At 38.6% G+C, this 15,756-nt stretch overlaps 1 protein-coding gene across 1 annotated transcript; it reads left to right on the top strand.

The window, feature by feature from the left end:
• Positions 1–1,824: 1,824 nt before the first annotated feature.
• Positions 1,825–12,596, top strand: LOC112403391 (olfactory receptor 10J4-like). Its single transcript, XM_024750823.1, is given in 4 exon segments — positions 1,825–1,923; positions 11,183–11,289; positions 11,577–11,703; positions 11,706–12,596. Coding segments are annotated over 4 exon segments (1,224 nt in total).
• The last annotated feature ends 3,160 nt before the right edge of the window (positions 12,597–15,756 follow it).

Here is a 15,756-nt window from a genome sequence, read left to right as displayed (position 1 = left end):
TACATACTCCCATTTTATAGATGGATAATTTGAAGCTGGGAAGGATAAACTACTTGTCAGACTCACATATCTAGTAATTGACAAGACCAGCTGTGAAACACAGTATGTGTGACTCCAAATTCTACATGCCTTCATTGAGTCAAAACTCTACTGAATGAATATTCAGGAATGAGGTTCTGCTTAGAGGGGAAGAAGAAAACAGCTGTATGAAAAATGCCTGACCCTCAGCCTTATTCACTGAAAAGATAACAGGGACATCACTGGTAGATGAAAACTCTGGGATTGTAAAGGTTTTTTAATTTACTATCTCTCCTCCATGATTTTAAACAGATTCTTCCATTAATTAAAATGAAACTTATGAGGACATTCTTGTTCACTTTATAGGCACCTGGTCTCAAAAAGTCATCATGCAAAACACAGGAAAAGTATGAAACTCTAATGTTCAAGAAAATCATCAGAAAACTGGGATGAGACAAGGAAGAAACTTAGAAAAATTTAAAACAGTTCTTCTCTCCTTTTTTTTCTACCATCAACCACTTCTTGCAAAGTTGGCAAAGGAGATGAGAGAAGTTCTCTTAATTGCTGTGCATCTGAACTTAAAACAAAACAAAAGAACAAAGATAGGACTCTCTCCAAGAGGCCTATGAGGGAGAAATTGAAAATCCCAAGCCTTAGAAGTCCAGCATTTCCTGAGTGTCAGAAGGAAGCTCAGGGTGTGGGGACCAACTTAAGGTCCAGAGCATTGCATCCTCTGGCCTGAGAGGATCTTCCTGCAGAGTTGAAGCCTCTTGAAACCCCAAATCCAGGAACTCTGTTTATTCCCAAAAGAGGACCAGATCCATCTGATCTAGGACTCTAGGGACTTCCCCCTTGAGAATCATTCCAGGGCACAAGGGACAGCAGAAAAAGAGTTTGAGGCTCTATCCCAGGGGGCTGATCGGGAACTTGGGCAATTAGTAGAACAAAATTTTGCCTTTGGTTACTGACTCACAAGAGCAGCTTGCATTGTAGAAACTGAAATATGTTTTGTTAAAAAACCATTGAACTCAGAAGGAACACGCAAAATAAAATACATGTCAATTATTCTGTGCCTGAGGATTATTCCTTCTTTTAATGAAGCAGCAAATATTAATGAACATCTACTTGTGTTCCATGTAGTATGCTGAATATTGGAGGTACAAGCAGAACAAAAACAGTCATGGTGTTTGCTCTCATGGAGCTTATCAAGGAGGGAGGCATATAGAGCTGTAGCTAATCCATTGGGTATCTTTGTGCAAATTAGAAAAAAAAAAAGCCTCTTTTGGGTAGATGCAGCCCATGTGCACACCACTTGGTGAGTAGACAGTATATTTTTGTAATTTGTAAAAGAGCATCCCTTCAATGGATGGATGGAGCTCCATACCAGGATATATGACTTGTCAAGTGGACTGTGGGCTGCATTTTATCCTTCACTCTCCGTCTTGATTAGGTATCCCTGTGCAGTGCTTAGCCTGCACACTAGGCAGGTTTCAAACAAATAGTCTCAGAAATAAAAACATTATTATAAACAAAACTAAATGCTATAAGGAAAAATGCACAGTCTTATGAGAGCATATAATAAAGGAGGGCAAGTTTTGCTAGTCTGGGGAGTCTTGCAGTATTTTTCAGAGGATTGATGTTTGAGCTAGAATCTTTAAGATGAGTATGGGTCAGCAAGGTGAAGTTAGGGAAAAGAATTTAAGGCAGAGAGAAAAACATGAGTGAAGGACTTGATAGATTCATGATAATAATTCATTCCAAGAACTGAAAGAAAGACAAATTGTGCACAGAGAATCTGAGGGAGAGATGAAGTTAGAAGGTAATGGGGAGGAGATTGTGCAGGGTTTTGTACAACTTCAAGCTTATTGTGAGGCTGATGTGGAGCCAGGCAACACTTTTAAGGAGGTGAATAGCACCATCAGATGTGCATTTCCAAATGTCTGGTTGAAATATGGAAAATAAATTAAAGAAGAGTAAGTTTGGAAGTGGAAAGGTCAATTAGGAGGCTGCTGAGGTTTTCTAGTGGAAACATAGGAGCTAGAACTTGGGAGGCAGATGTGGAGATGCTTTAGCTTGCTGAGACACACAAGACAAATTCATGATAGGCATCCTAGGTCCCATGGTCCAGTGGCCTTCCTTTACCAGGACTCAGAAGTTATTCGGGAGTCATTTCTCAGAAGAATGCTAATCTAGAGAAACAAAGTATGGCTTTTTATAGAAGTCTGAGGAATCTGAACTGTGATCCTCCTGTTGGAGTCTGACAGAATCTTGACTTAGTTCACCATCATGGAGAATCATCACAGCCTCTCACCTAGTTCTCTAACTAGAACCCTTGAATGAAGGGGTAGCCATGTCCCCTTGAGGACAGACCCTGTGGTACTGCCACAAATAAATATTGGAAACACATACATCTCAATCTCTATAAAAAATTGACTCTCTTTGAGTACATTGTATCCTTGGGGTCATAAGGCTTTAGTGATAGAGTTGCTTGCACTATACCTTGGACCAACTTAGGAAACTTCTCTTGTTCTAGGCCCGCTCAAAATTGACAGCATCATGGCTTACTCAGAAAATGGGTTGAAGTAGCAGATGTGCAATATGTTGCCAAGCATGTCTATTTAATAATATATTTGAAAATGGGGAAATAAACCAGATTGTGTTTGGGAATCAATGGCCCTACTGTGAAATGAATTCAGGCCTGAATTCCATTTTTTACTTGACCTTCATGACTTTCCATGCTAAACTGTGTTTGCTATCGAGAGGATAATGTCAGTTCAGAGATAGTGGCCAGTATTCTCCCCAAAATATATCCCTTATATTCAGTCATCCTGGCAAATAGATTCAGGTTCCTTTAAGGAAGGCTACAGAGTGATGAAAACTTATTTTACAATACTTTCAAAGAACTAAAGGAAATTATGTTCAAAGAATTAAAAGAAAAATATGGTAGTGAGTCCACAAGTAGTAAATCTCAAAAAGGAAGTAGAAGCCATAAAAAAGAAGCAACTGCAAATTCTAGAGATGAAGACTATAATAACTGAAATGATGATATAAACGGCAGATTTGAGATGGCAGAAGCAGGATCAGTGGACTTGAAAATCAATCAATAGAAATTATCCAATCTGAAGAACAGAAAAACAGAGGGATGAAGAAAGATGAAGAACCTCAGAGACCTGTTAAAAAAAAAGAAAGTAAACTTTTCAACACAGGTGTAGTAGGATTCTCAGAAAAAGAGGAATAAAAGGGCAGAACAAATTTGAATGTATAATGACTAAAATCTCAAATTTTATTAAAAACGTTAACAGGCTCAGTAAGCTCAAGAAATCTTAAGGTAAATGCAAAGAGAATTATATATAGACACTTCAAACTGCTGAAAGCCAAATACAAAGATAAAATCTTGAAAACAACAAGAGAAAACTGATTCATCATATACATTTTTAACAAAAAATTCTATCTAGCAACAATATCCTTCAAAAATGAAGGCAAAATAAAGATGAACTCAGGTAAACAAAGATTGACATTATTTGTTACTAACAGACTTACTATACAAGAAATACAAGAGGAAGTTCTTCAAGCTGAAAGGACATGACAATTGACAATAACTCATATCCACAGGGAAGAATGAAGAAAACTGGAAATGCTACCTATGTAACATATGTAGGTAATTATAAAGGACTGTATGTATGTGTGTGTCTGTTTATATATATGCATTTCTATTTTAGTTTCTTTTTAAAAAACATAGCATTGTTTAAAACAGTTATATAATTATAATACTGTATTTTTGGATTTATAAAAAATAAAAACGTAATGCATATGACGATAATAGCACAAAGGAGAGAGAGGAGGAAATGGAGTCATACTGAAGTTAAATTGCTATATGTCTTTGAAATCAAATCAGTATTAACCTGAACTAGATTGTGATAATTTAAATATGCATAGAACAGTCGCTAAAAAATTTAACTATAACATCAACAGAGGAATTAATATGGTACAATAAAAATATTTTAACAGAAAAGGCAGTAAAAGGAAACAAGAATGAAAAAGACATGAAACATAGAAAACAAATAGCAAAATGGAAGACATTAATTCAGTCATATTATTAATTACATTAAAAGTGAATGCATTAAATCCTCTGATTAAAGGGGAAAATTGTCATATTGTATTTAAAAAAGCAAGATCCAACTATGTGCTGTCTATAGGAGATACACTTTAGAATCAAAGACACAAATACTTGAAAGTAAAAGCTTGTAACTGGACCTATCACGCAAACAGTAGCCATAAGAGAGCTAAAGTGGCTATGTTAATTTCAAACAACATAGACTTTCAGATAAGGAATATTGCAAGAGACAGAGAAATATATTTAATTATGATAAAAGGTCAATATGTTAGGAAGATATGAAATTATAAATGTATACCTGACAACAGAGCCCCAAAATCCATGAAGCAAAAATGACAGAATGAAAAGAGATAGGTAATTCAACAATTATAGCTGGAGAACTCAATAATTCAATTTCAGTGCTTTATAGAACAACTAGACAGAGGACCTGTAAAGATATAGAATACTTGAACAACAGTCATTATTAACCAGCTTGACCTAACTGACATTTATGTAAAACTCCCTACAAAAAGATCAGAGTACATCTTCTTTTCAAGAGTATGTAGAACACTCTCCAGACTAGACTGTATATCAGGCCACAAAAGACCTCAAAAATTTTTTAAAAATTGAAATCTTCTTTGGCTGATATTAACATAAAACAATTATTTTCTTTTAGTTATTGTTTATATCATATTTTTTTTAATTCTTTTGTTTTCAATCGTTCTGTATCCTGATAATTAAGGTATGCCTCTTCTTAACAAAACTTTGTTTTCCTATCCATCTGACAATCTATGTCTACTAATTGGATTATTACTTTACATTTAATGAAATTTACATTTTAAATTTAATGAAATTACTGATATATTTGGGTTTAAATATACCATGTTAGGATTCATATTCTTTTTTCCCAGTTTTTTTTGTGACTACCTTTCCTCTCATCTTTTTGTTTATTTTGGAGTAATCAAGCCTTTTTATTATTTCTTGCCTTTTTTGTTTGTTACCTTTATATCATTTTTTTTTTTTTTTTTTTTTTTGCGGTATGTGGGCCTCTCACTGTTGTGGCCTCTCCCATTGCGGAGCACAGGCTCCGGACGCACAGGCTCAGCAGCCGTGGCTCACGGGCCTAGCTGCTCCGCGGCATGTGGGATCTTCCCGGACCGGGGCACAAACCCGTGTCCCCTGCATCGGCAGGCGGACTCTCAACCACTGTACCACCAGGGAAGCCCCCCTTTACATCATTTTAATGGTTATTTTAGAATTACATTTCAAGGACAATGCAAAGACTATATGAAGCCTTAATTTAATTTATTACCATTTTCATGTTATTGTTATATATTTTAACTCTATAAATATTTTAAAATTCATAATACATTAATTTATTGTTGTATAATATTAAGTATAATACTAATTTATACTTGCCCATGCATTTATCTTTTCTGTTCTGTTATTTAAAATTCATTTTGGTTTTTTTTTTGTTTTTTTCATTTTTGTTTCCATCTAGGATAGATTTTCCTTCTACCTGAAGGACTCCTTTTGATATTTCCTTAATGCAGGTCTGATGGTGAATTCTCTCATTTTTTTTCCATTTCTAAAAATGTCTTTGTTTTGCTTTTTTAGTGAGGGAGATTTTCCCTGAATATAGAAATCTAGTTTGGTAGTTGTTTTCTTTCAGAACCCTGAAGATGCCATTCCACTGATTTGTGTTTTCCATTATTGCTACCAAGAAGTCATTTAATAGTCTTATTGTTATTCCTTGAAAATAATGTATCTTTTTTCCTCTAGCTACTGTAAAGACTTTTTATCTTTTTTTTTTAGTTATTTTACATGATATGCTTACGTGCCTTTTGTGTGTAGGTGTATGTGTATATATCCTGTGTGTATTTCAGAGTGATTCTCGAATCTGTATCTGATGTTTTCCTCAGGTTTGGAAAACATATGGCTATGATTTCTTCATATATTGTGTCCGATATATTCTACCTCTCCTATCCATGGGCAACTCCAATTACACATATGTTAGACCTTTTAACTGGGTTTCATATACCTCAGGTACTCTTCCAAGCTTACACGGTTGTTGGCAGAATTAGTTCCTTGTGGTTATAGGACAGAGGTTGTGTTTTCTTACCAGCTGCCAACTGAGATTGCTCTGTTCCTAGAGGCTGTCCACATTCCTTGCCAAATGGCCTTCTTGTAAGCCCTCTCAAAACTTAGTAGCTTATTTCTTCAGAGCCAGCAAGGAACTATCTCTTGTTCCTGTTTGCTGAGGTGAATTTTTATAGATGTATTATAAGCATGGGTGTGACATCCATCACCTTTGCTTTATTCTCTTGAGTAGAGGCAAGTCACAGTTCTGCTCACAGTCCAGAGGAGAGGATTGTATTATACATGGGTGTGACTCATTGAGGGTCACCTTAGGTGCGTTTGCTACAATCTATTTATCTTAAAGTTGTATCAGATAATTTTAATACGGTGATTTTTTTTATGGATCTGTTTCTGTTGAGTGCTTTTTTTTTTTTTTCTTCTTGATCTTTAGCCTTTTGGTCTTTTCTCCCGGTATGTTTATTGTATTTTTATCACATCCTGGACACTCTATATCATTTATAGATGTAAAAACCATTATACAGCTTGCAGGCTGTGCAAAAACCACTGGTAGGCTCATGGGCCAGTAGGCTGTAGTTTGCCTACCTCTGTTATAAATGAAAAAAAAATTGTAAATTGTAAAAATAAATTGAGGCTGTACATTATATTACCTTCCTCTAGAGAAGCAAGAGCAAATTAACACAAATAGGTATTAAGTAAAATTGAGCTGGATTCAGTCTTTGTGAGGGTTAACTTATTTCCATTTTGCCTAGGGTATAGCCCTTAAGCATATGGAGACTGCCATTTTTTCAGTCTTTTGACCAAAGAATACAGACAACAAGTTACAGTTGCTCAAGGAAACTACAAAGAATTGGGTGTCAGGCTAACATTTCCACATATCTTTTCTTTCTTTCTTTCTGGAATCTTTGCCCCTCAACTCTTCTCTTACTTAGAAGCTGTATCTACATCTTACAGTCTTTATAACATCATTCTAGGGATGGAGGAGAGCTAGTTCTTTCCTTCAACTTTATAAGAATAGGAAGGGTAGCAGGGTGGAAGGAGCCCTGGTAATGGTCAGGGCAACTCTTCCCTCCAAAACATTAATCTCAGGATTAGGAAGTGAGCTGACTGAGTAATAAGGTCTCCAAGTATTCTGCTGTTTGGATTGTGTCTTCTGATATTGATCACTTGGGAGCAGTCAGTGCTGTTTTGGGAAGGAGACCCAGGAGTCTGGAACAGACAATTTGCACCTCATAAAGAAACCTCAAGCTGGAGTTACTGCTTTGTGACTCAATGAGGAGCTTCTTCCAGGAGGAGGGGCTGTGAGAATCTAGAGGAAATTAATGTGACTTTGTCCTTCACTTCTAATCTCAGACACTGGAAGACTGGGATAGGCATTGTTTCCTTCCTGTCCAGTTCTTTTATATATTGCATCCAAGAGGTATCTAAAGATTCGCCAGTGAAGGGGAAGTTCCTATTAAACCATAGCTCTGCTCAGTAAGACATGAGTGACCTTCAGATTAAAAAAAAAAAAAAAAAAGTAGACTATTTGCTAAAATAGCAAATTTTTACAATGTGGTCTAAATTTAAATAACTGATAGGTTTTAAATAATTATCAGGAAAGGCACTGATAATGATCTAGGAAACATTCTATAACTATTCGTAAAAATCCATATCTAATTTGCAGGCAGTCAAATTCCCAGAGTGGGGACTATGACCCTCAGGAATGAATACAGCTCTCTAGAATACCCAAGAAATAGGTCACTTGGTGAGTTTCACTTCTTGATATGCCAGAATGTTTATTATAGTATATATTCAGTTATCACACAGCCAGTGATGTCTATACAAGGAGGAACATGATCTCTCCTAGAGAATATTGTGAATTCTATGATTTTGGAAATGCGGATCTGTAAACTAACATAGAAAAGAGGGACATAAGACTTCAAAGGCCTGTAATTGGGTCCTTTACAGAAGGCTGTTCCAATATCTAAGCTCCATGAGGACAAGGACTATTCCTTGGTCATCTTTGTTGTCCTAGTATTAGCACAGTACTTACACTTTGTGACTATTCAACACATTGAACTATTGAAAAAATGGTTTTGTTTGGATTTGAAGCAAAACTTTACTATTCACAGGAAACAAACAAACAAGAAAACCAGAGAATGATGAGATAAATAAGCTCTCTTCACTGGAGGAAAAATATAAATAGTATATTCATCCATGATTAAGTCAGGGGAAGGCTTTGTTTCACTTTTTTTTTGGGGGGTGTCATTTATTTGAAAGAAATAAAAGGTAGTAAAAATTCCAAAGTCAAAGACATTATCTGAATTTTGAGGTTTCTGTCCATCTGTACTCTCCCTATTTTTTGGTCTCTCATGTTTTCTTCCTACACCCTAGATGAGTAATCCTATGCCTGCCAATGTTTTTCATTTCCCCATTCCACTCTGCACCCCTTTACTGATTGTCCTATCTGTTAGAGTCTCCCACATTATGGTGCTGGGGTATGGTTTTTTAGGGTGTCAACAGTTAGTGCTGATTAATGGTCTGGAGGAGGAGGGAAACAGAAATATTGTAGTCTACCAGCATGAGTAAGATCTTCTGGCCAAGAAAGTGGAATTAAGTTATAAGAATAACATGGATGGGGGCTTCCCTGGTGGCACAGTGGTTGAGGATCTGCCTACCATTGCAGGGAACACGGGTTTGAGCCCTGGTCCGGGAAGATCCCACATGCTGTGGAGCAACTAAGCACGTGCACCACAACTACTGAGACTGCACTCTAGGGCCCGTGTGCCACAGCTGCTGAAACCCACATGCCTACTGCCCATGCTCCACAACAAGAGAAGCCACTGCAATGACAAACCCATGCACCACAACAAAGAGTGGCCCCCACTTAACACTAGAGAGAGACTGCATGCAGTGACAAAGGCCCAACACAGCCAAAAATAAATTAATTAATTAAAAAAAAAATCAGTCACAGGACTAGAAGGGACTGAGGATACTATGCTAACTCCATTTTTTTTTTTTAAAAAAAAGAATAACCTGGATGACTTTCAAATCAAGTGTGCAAGTATAATGAAAACTGTGATTTTATAGTGGTGGATTCCAAACTATTACTTATAATCCAAAAATGCAATCTAGAAGTCACTGAAGGTTAGTCTTAGATATATTATCTGGGTGGGCTACTGTGATCTAAGGGAGAAGTAAAATGTTGGGCATCTTCAAGAAGGGGATTAGAAGCAAAAATGAAAGTCTTATTCTACCTGATTCATACCTGTGTTGATATAGTACATGTAGCAGTGCATTGTTCTGATCAGTTTACCTCAGGAAAGATTTTTAAAGTGTATGAAAAAGTCCATATGAACAATTGGAAGGGAAATGATAAAATTTATAAAATCAAGGCTAGGATAATCACAGGCTTCTTTACACATCCTAGAATGCTAGGCTGAAGCCTGTCTATCTCCTACTGCATCTCTTAAATATTTAAACTGGTTCATATGTGAAAACAAAAAGAAGTACTAGGGAATTCCCTGGTGGTCCAGTGGTTAGGACTCAGCACTTTCACTGCCAGGGGCCCAGGTTCAATTCTTGGTTGGGGAACTAAGATCTGTGCATCGTGACCAAAAGAAAAAAAAAGAAGAAGAAGAAGTACAAATAAAACTACTATTTATTAAGGGCTTCCTATGTATCAAGTGCATGTCAAACTCTTCAAAGACATTAACCCATGTAACACTTATGGCAACTCTGTGGAGTATTACTATATTCAATTTATAAATGAGTTTAAATATTATGCTTAAAATGTAGAGGGGCTACTGAAGGAATTTATGCAAGAAGTCTCCATTAGTAGACTTTTTTTTTCAAAGAATGTTATGTTAGCATACGGTATTTGTTTTTCTCTTTCTGACTGATGAACCTAGGGGCAAAACAGGAATAAAGACACAGATGTAGAGAATGGACTTGAGGACACAGGGAAGGGGAAGGGGAAACTGGGACGAAGTGGGAGAGTAACATTGACTTATATACACTACCAAATGTAAAATAGATAGCTAGTGGGAAGCAGCAGCATAGCACAGGGAGATCAGCTCAGTGCTTTGAAACCACCAAGGAGGGTGGGAGGGAGACACAAGAGGGAGGGGATATGGGGATATACGTATGCACATAGCTGATTCACTTTGTTATACAGCAGAAACTAATACAACATTGTAAAGCAATTATAGTCCAATAAAGATGTTAAAGGAAAAAAGAGGGAAAAAAAAGAATGTTATGACAACATTCGGAAGGAAGACTTGGACTAAGGTCAACTGAAATGAGGGGAATTAGTTAGGAGACCATTGCAGTCATCATAGAGAATGATGATGGTAGTCGAAAGTTGGGTGTTGGTAGAAAGCATGGAGAAGAAGGGACAGAGTGGACAGAATTTCGGGAGGCACTGTCTTCAGGATGGAAAAGGGAAGGGAGATAGTTAGGATGGTTCTCAGCTTCCTGAATGGAGGTAATGGTTAAACATGGTGGGTAATCAGGAGTAGATATGGGTTTAAGGGCAAGGTTAACTCTGTTCCAGTATAGTCTCCAATTCTGAGCTCACGTGGAATAAGCTCAATTCTATCCTCATCACAACTTGGACTATGTAAAATTAAAGTGAAAAATAGAACATCTGGCCCTTCACTGATTAAATGAGCTTTATCTTTGCTCTCACACTAGGAAAACCATTCCCTACTTGAAGCGACATGAAGGGATATCCTCATACTTATTCCAGCCTCTCTCTTGCCTTTGGCTAGAATTCAAGGAAATAAGCTAAATACCTGCATGGCCTTAGAATATCTAGAAGTGCTCCCTTTTTGAGTCTTTCATGATCACAGTAGACTTTAGCGCAGGGCTTAGGGAAGTGAAGCCTGGGACCTAGGGTTCTGGGGAGGAGAAGCCACTCTAGGACCTTCATGGGACATTTGACAGTGTTGAAAGGTTATCAGCCTCAGGTATCTTTTGTCTTTCACTTAGGTCACTGTTCCTCACTGGATGTTTAGAGGGCTAAATCAAGAGTGTTGGAGGAGGAACTATAGAGCTGGGCTTCTTCCTGGACCTGGACTCACCTCTTCAATGGCTAGGTAATTATTTCTACAAATCTATCTTTTGATGTGTCTGTATTTTCCTTCTCAGATCTATCTCTGCCATCAACCCCAGGGTCCTGGGGTAACACTTCCATAGCAATAAAGAAGAGGGTGGGGGGAAGGTGATGGCTCTGAGCAAGTGACCAACAGCTGAACACTGATGACACTTGAGGTCTTGGGCATTGTTCAGAGGATGGACATACCTTTTACTGAAGGCCTTGGTCCAGTCTACTGTCTTTCATTATTATCATCACACATTTCTTTCCTTTGCCCAGCTCTTTTAGACCTAGACCTCCCTCAGTGCTAAAGCCAAACTCCACTGCTGTGACTGAGTTCCTTTTTGAAGGTTGCCCCAGCTTTGGGTGGTAGCACAGGCTTGGTTTCTTTGTCGTCTTTCTAACTTTGTACCTGCAACTTTGTACCTGCTGACTCTCTTTGGCAATGCCATTATTGTGATTGTTATTCACCTGGACCATCACCTCTATACTCCCATGTACTTTTTCCTGAGCATGCTGTCCATCTCTGAGACCTGCTACACTGTGGCCATCATTCCCTGTATGCTTTCTAGCCTCCTGAGTCTTCATCATCCCATTTCTATCCAAGGCTGTGCCACTCAGCTCTTCTTCTGTCTCACCTTTAGTATCAATAACTGCTTCCTGCTCACAGCCATGGGGTATGATTGCTATGTGGCCATCTGCAACCCACTACAGTATTCAGTCATCATGGGTAAAGAGTCCTGTATCCAGTTGGCATCTGGGTCCCTGGGAATTGGCCTGGGTATGGCCATTGTACAGGTAACATCTGTTTTTGGCCTGCCCTTCTGTGATGCCTTTGTCATCTCTCACTTCTTCTGTGACATGAGACCCCTGCTGAAGCTGGCCTGCACAGACACCACTGTCAACGAGACTATCAACTTTGTTGTCAGTGTTTTTGTCCTTGTTCTACCCATGGGCCTGGTCTTCATCTCCTATGTCCTCATCATCTCCACCATCCTCAAGATTGCTTCAGCTGAGGGTCAGAAGAAGGCCTTTGACACCTGCGCCTCCCACCTCACAATGGTCGTCATCCACTATGGCTGTGCCTCCATCATTTACCTGAAGCCTAAGTCCCAGAGTTTCCTGGGGCTGGACAGACTCATCTCAATGACCTACACTGTCATCACTCCTCTGCTGAACCCCATCGTGTACAGCCTGAGGAACAAGGAGGTCAAAGATGCTCTGTGCAGAACCAGGGGCAAAAGCCCCTCTCCTCTTAGTGAGGAGGTCGTTGAAGGCCTTTTCTTTCATTTTGTAAATATGTATTAATTTTAATGCTGTATCAATAATACCTTTAAGTATGGGATCAAGAAGAATAGACTAAATTGAATTGGGTGCTAAAATTAGGGACTTCCATTTGAGCTAGTCATGGTTCTCTGTGACCTCCTTTAGAGAAGATAGAAAATGACTTGGCATACACTTAAGAATATAGAGGAAAGATTTACCTGCCTAGGTCACTCATACCTATGTTATACACCCATGCACACATCTACATATGCCCTGAGAATATATTGGGTTATACAACTCTGGTAAAGCACAAAATCCAGCAAGTTTCTAGAAAGCTAATGAACAAAGTGTTTGGAAACCACCTCAGAAAAACCTCTGTTGTTGTTGTTAAGGGTGTATGAGTAATTTATGCAAAATTTTAACAGATAAGTGTGGAGACACATGCATGTCCTTTTCTGTGGACGTTGAAGGCTTTCTTGTCATCTGTTTTTGCTGCTTACTAGTATCTCATCACAGCCTGAGGACTCTTCAGAAGGCCAAAAAAAAAAAAACACTCTCCAAGTGGATAGAACTGCCCTAACTGACCATTCCTGGAAATGAGGAGTACAAATGTGGGAAGGCAAAAAATCACCAGCTACTAGAACACAGAGGTGGGTTGTCCATAGTCCAAAGATGCTTAGGTGAGAAAACTCCAATTTGGAAAGGAGAGCATGCTGAACAATTCAATGCTTTTCACATCTCCAGTGCAGGAGTGAAAGAGAATGGAGGCTGGAAGAAGCCAAGCAAAATCATAGTTCCTTTTGCAGGGTAGACTTAAATCTTTGAAATAGTGTTATAAATGTAAGCACTTTAACTACAACTTCTGAAATTATTTATTAATGAGCAGAAGTCTAAAGCTTGACTTAATGAAAAAAATTTCCAGTAAGTTTCTAAGCTGTCAGAGGTTAATCTTCAGAAATTTCTTCTTAGATACTCCCAACTTAAAACCTGAGGTAAAAAACAGCATTTCATGTTTGAGCATCACAGAAGGTGAAGGTGTATGCCCTGGTCCTCTCTCCCTCATCCTTCCGCTTCACTCTGGCCTTCTATACTGAAGAACAGGTATAACCTGAGTTTCAAACCCAGTTCTTGCTGTCTCTAGAATCCAGCTGATCCCATGGAGTGACACTGCAGAGGCAAGATATCACTTGTAAGAGTGTCATGAAGTTAGCTGGGTGCTGAGGCTAGGACAAGGCAGTGGAAATTAACAAATCTTCTAAGTCAAGTTAACATGTCTTGCTTTGCCAAGAAACACTGGCATGTGCTATCTGACCAGAGATAAAAGATATCTTTGCCTTTGTGAACAGATTTCTAGAAATGATAGAGTCAGTTTATTTCTGTTAGGATAGCCAAGAATTGCCAAAAAACAGTTAAAAAAATTTTTTTTTACATTGTGTTCTGCTTAGTCTAGATAAAGCTGTTAGGTAAAGGTCTGATGACCAGTGTCAGTTTCTGATAAGGCACCCGATAGGGACTTGGGCTTGGTAACTAACTGTCCAGGGCTGGGTAGACAACTTAAGGCAGGGAGACAATAATACTCTCTGGGTTTCTCTGGGCACCCAGGCTGGCGAGTACCTCTGCCATTCTCAGCATAAAGCTCCCATCTCTGACTTCAAGGAGATTCTCTTGTTGTCCCATTTCCCATTTAATGAGAAGAGAGAAATAGCAGAGCTTTTCTTCAAGTACTCAATTTCCCAAAATACAAGGTGTATCTTTTGTCCGAGTTTCCACTCTTGAGGTAGCCAAGGAAATTTGTCTTCCATTGGCCACTAGTAGGGAGCTACCAACTTGATTTTCAAAAACCAATCCTAATTATTAGGAGTTTGTGACATTTTGTAGCAGACAATTTGGAACAGCAATCATGGGAAAGATATTTGCTCTATGGACTGGCCTAGACCAATCTGGTAAGATATTGGAGGTAACAGAGGAAGCCCCAAGGGTGGAGCTGGGGTGAATTATTTCTATTCTAATCATTTGTATAACCTCCATACTTCCTCCCTGGCACAGATAGACTTTATGTATATTGAAATAAAAAAGCACCTTTATAAATGCCATATTTTGGGGGTCCACAAAATACTCAAGACCTCACTGTGTGTTCCACATTCCCTATGGAACAGATGTATGAATATCAGGAAGAAAAAAGGTGGAAATAAATGGAAGACATAAGTCTGGTATGAACCTGAAATTTAGATACATGGGAGAGCACAATGAAGGGAGAGACCAGTGTGTAGAGGATGAAGGAGAAATTCACACTGGAGCTTTTTTGGGAATGCGTTCTGAGCCTTTGTGCTGGAGAGTCACCTCATAGAACTGGGTTCCCACGTAATGAAGGACAAAATGGGCTCAAATGGAGCTTAGAGACCACCTAGTCCAAATGCCCCTTGTTACAAAGAAGAAATGGAATCTCAGAGACTGGCAAGAACTTGCCCCAGTCACACAGCTGGTTAACAACAGCTCAAATTTCCAGGTTTATGCTCTGTCCATAGCCCTTGCAAGCTGGGAGTGAGGATGAAAATGGAGGTAAAAGTGAATTGGAGGTAAAGTGAAAAAGTGAAAATAGAGATAAAAGTCACTCAGAGACTCAGAAAATCCCTCAGAAGATGTATCTGAAGCTTATAAAGCCTTCAGTCTCTCTCAATTCTTAACTCCGGGTCACTTGGCCTCAGACCAAATAAAGGAGGAAGTAACTTGCTCTTTAGCCTGATGCATAGCTGTGTGTTAAACACTGTGAGACAAGATGTTGTTAATGAATGTTCTGTAAGACTGTGGTCTCAAGGTTATAACTTCTAACAGACCTCCTGTCTTTCCTTAAAGGTAGGGAAGTGTCCAGGAACGACACCAAGGAGCTTCCTGTAGGGACTTTTCCTGGCCTATGGTTGCAGGAAAAATCTCTTCTCCACTCACCAGGCTTCTTTACACAAAGCCAAGTGCCAAGGCCATTCCCTGAGAATCTGGTCATTTCCTAACTCTCTGAAATGATTTTAAAAAAAGAGACAGTGTTAAGGAGGTTCATACCAGTGTTGGGGATCAGGGTGGGCTGCCCCTAAATGTGCCACAATGACATATTGATTATTTTGAATTAAAGTTACTTAAGAATCAGGGATGGATGGATTGGGGGTTTGGGATTAGCAGTTGCAAACTATTATATATAGAATGGATAAAC

This window comes from Neophocaena asiaeorientalis, unplaced genomic scaffold (assembly GCF_003031525.2).
Source record: "Neophocaena asiaeorientalis asiaeorientalis breed wild unplaced genomic scaffold, Neophocaena_asiaeorientalis_V1.1 scaffold315, whole genome shotgun sequence".
Classification (NCBI taxonomy): domain Eukaryota; kingdom Metazoa; phylum Chordata; class Mammalia; order Artiodactyla; family Phocoenidae; genus Neophocaena; species Neophocaena asiaeorientalis.
This window is presented reverse-complemented; position numbering and strand designations above follow the sequence as displayed.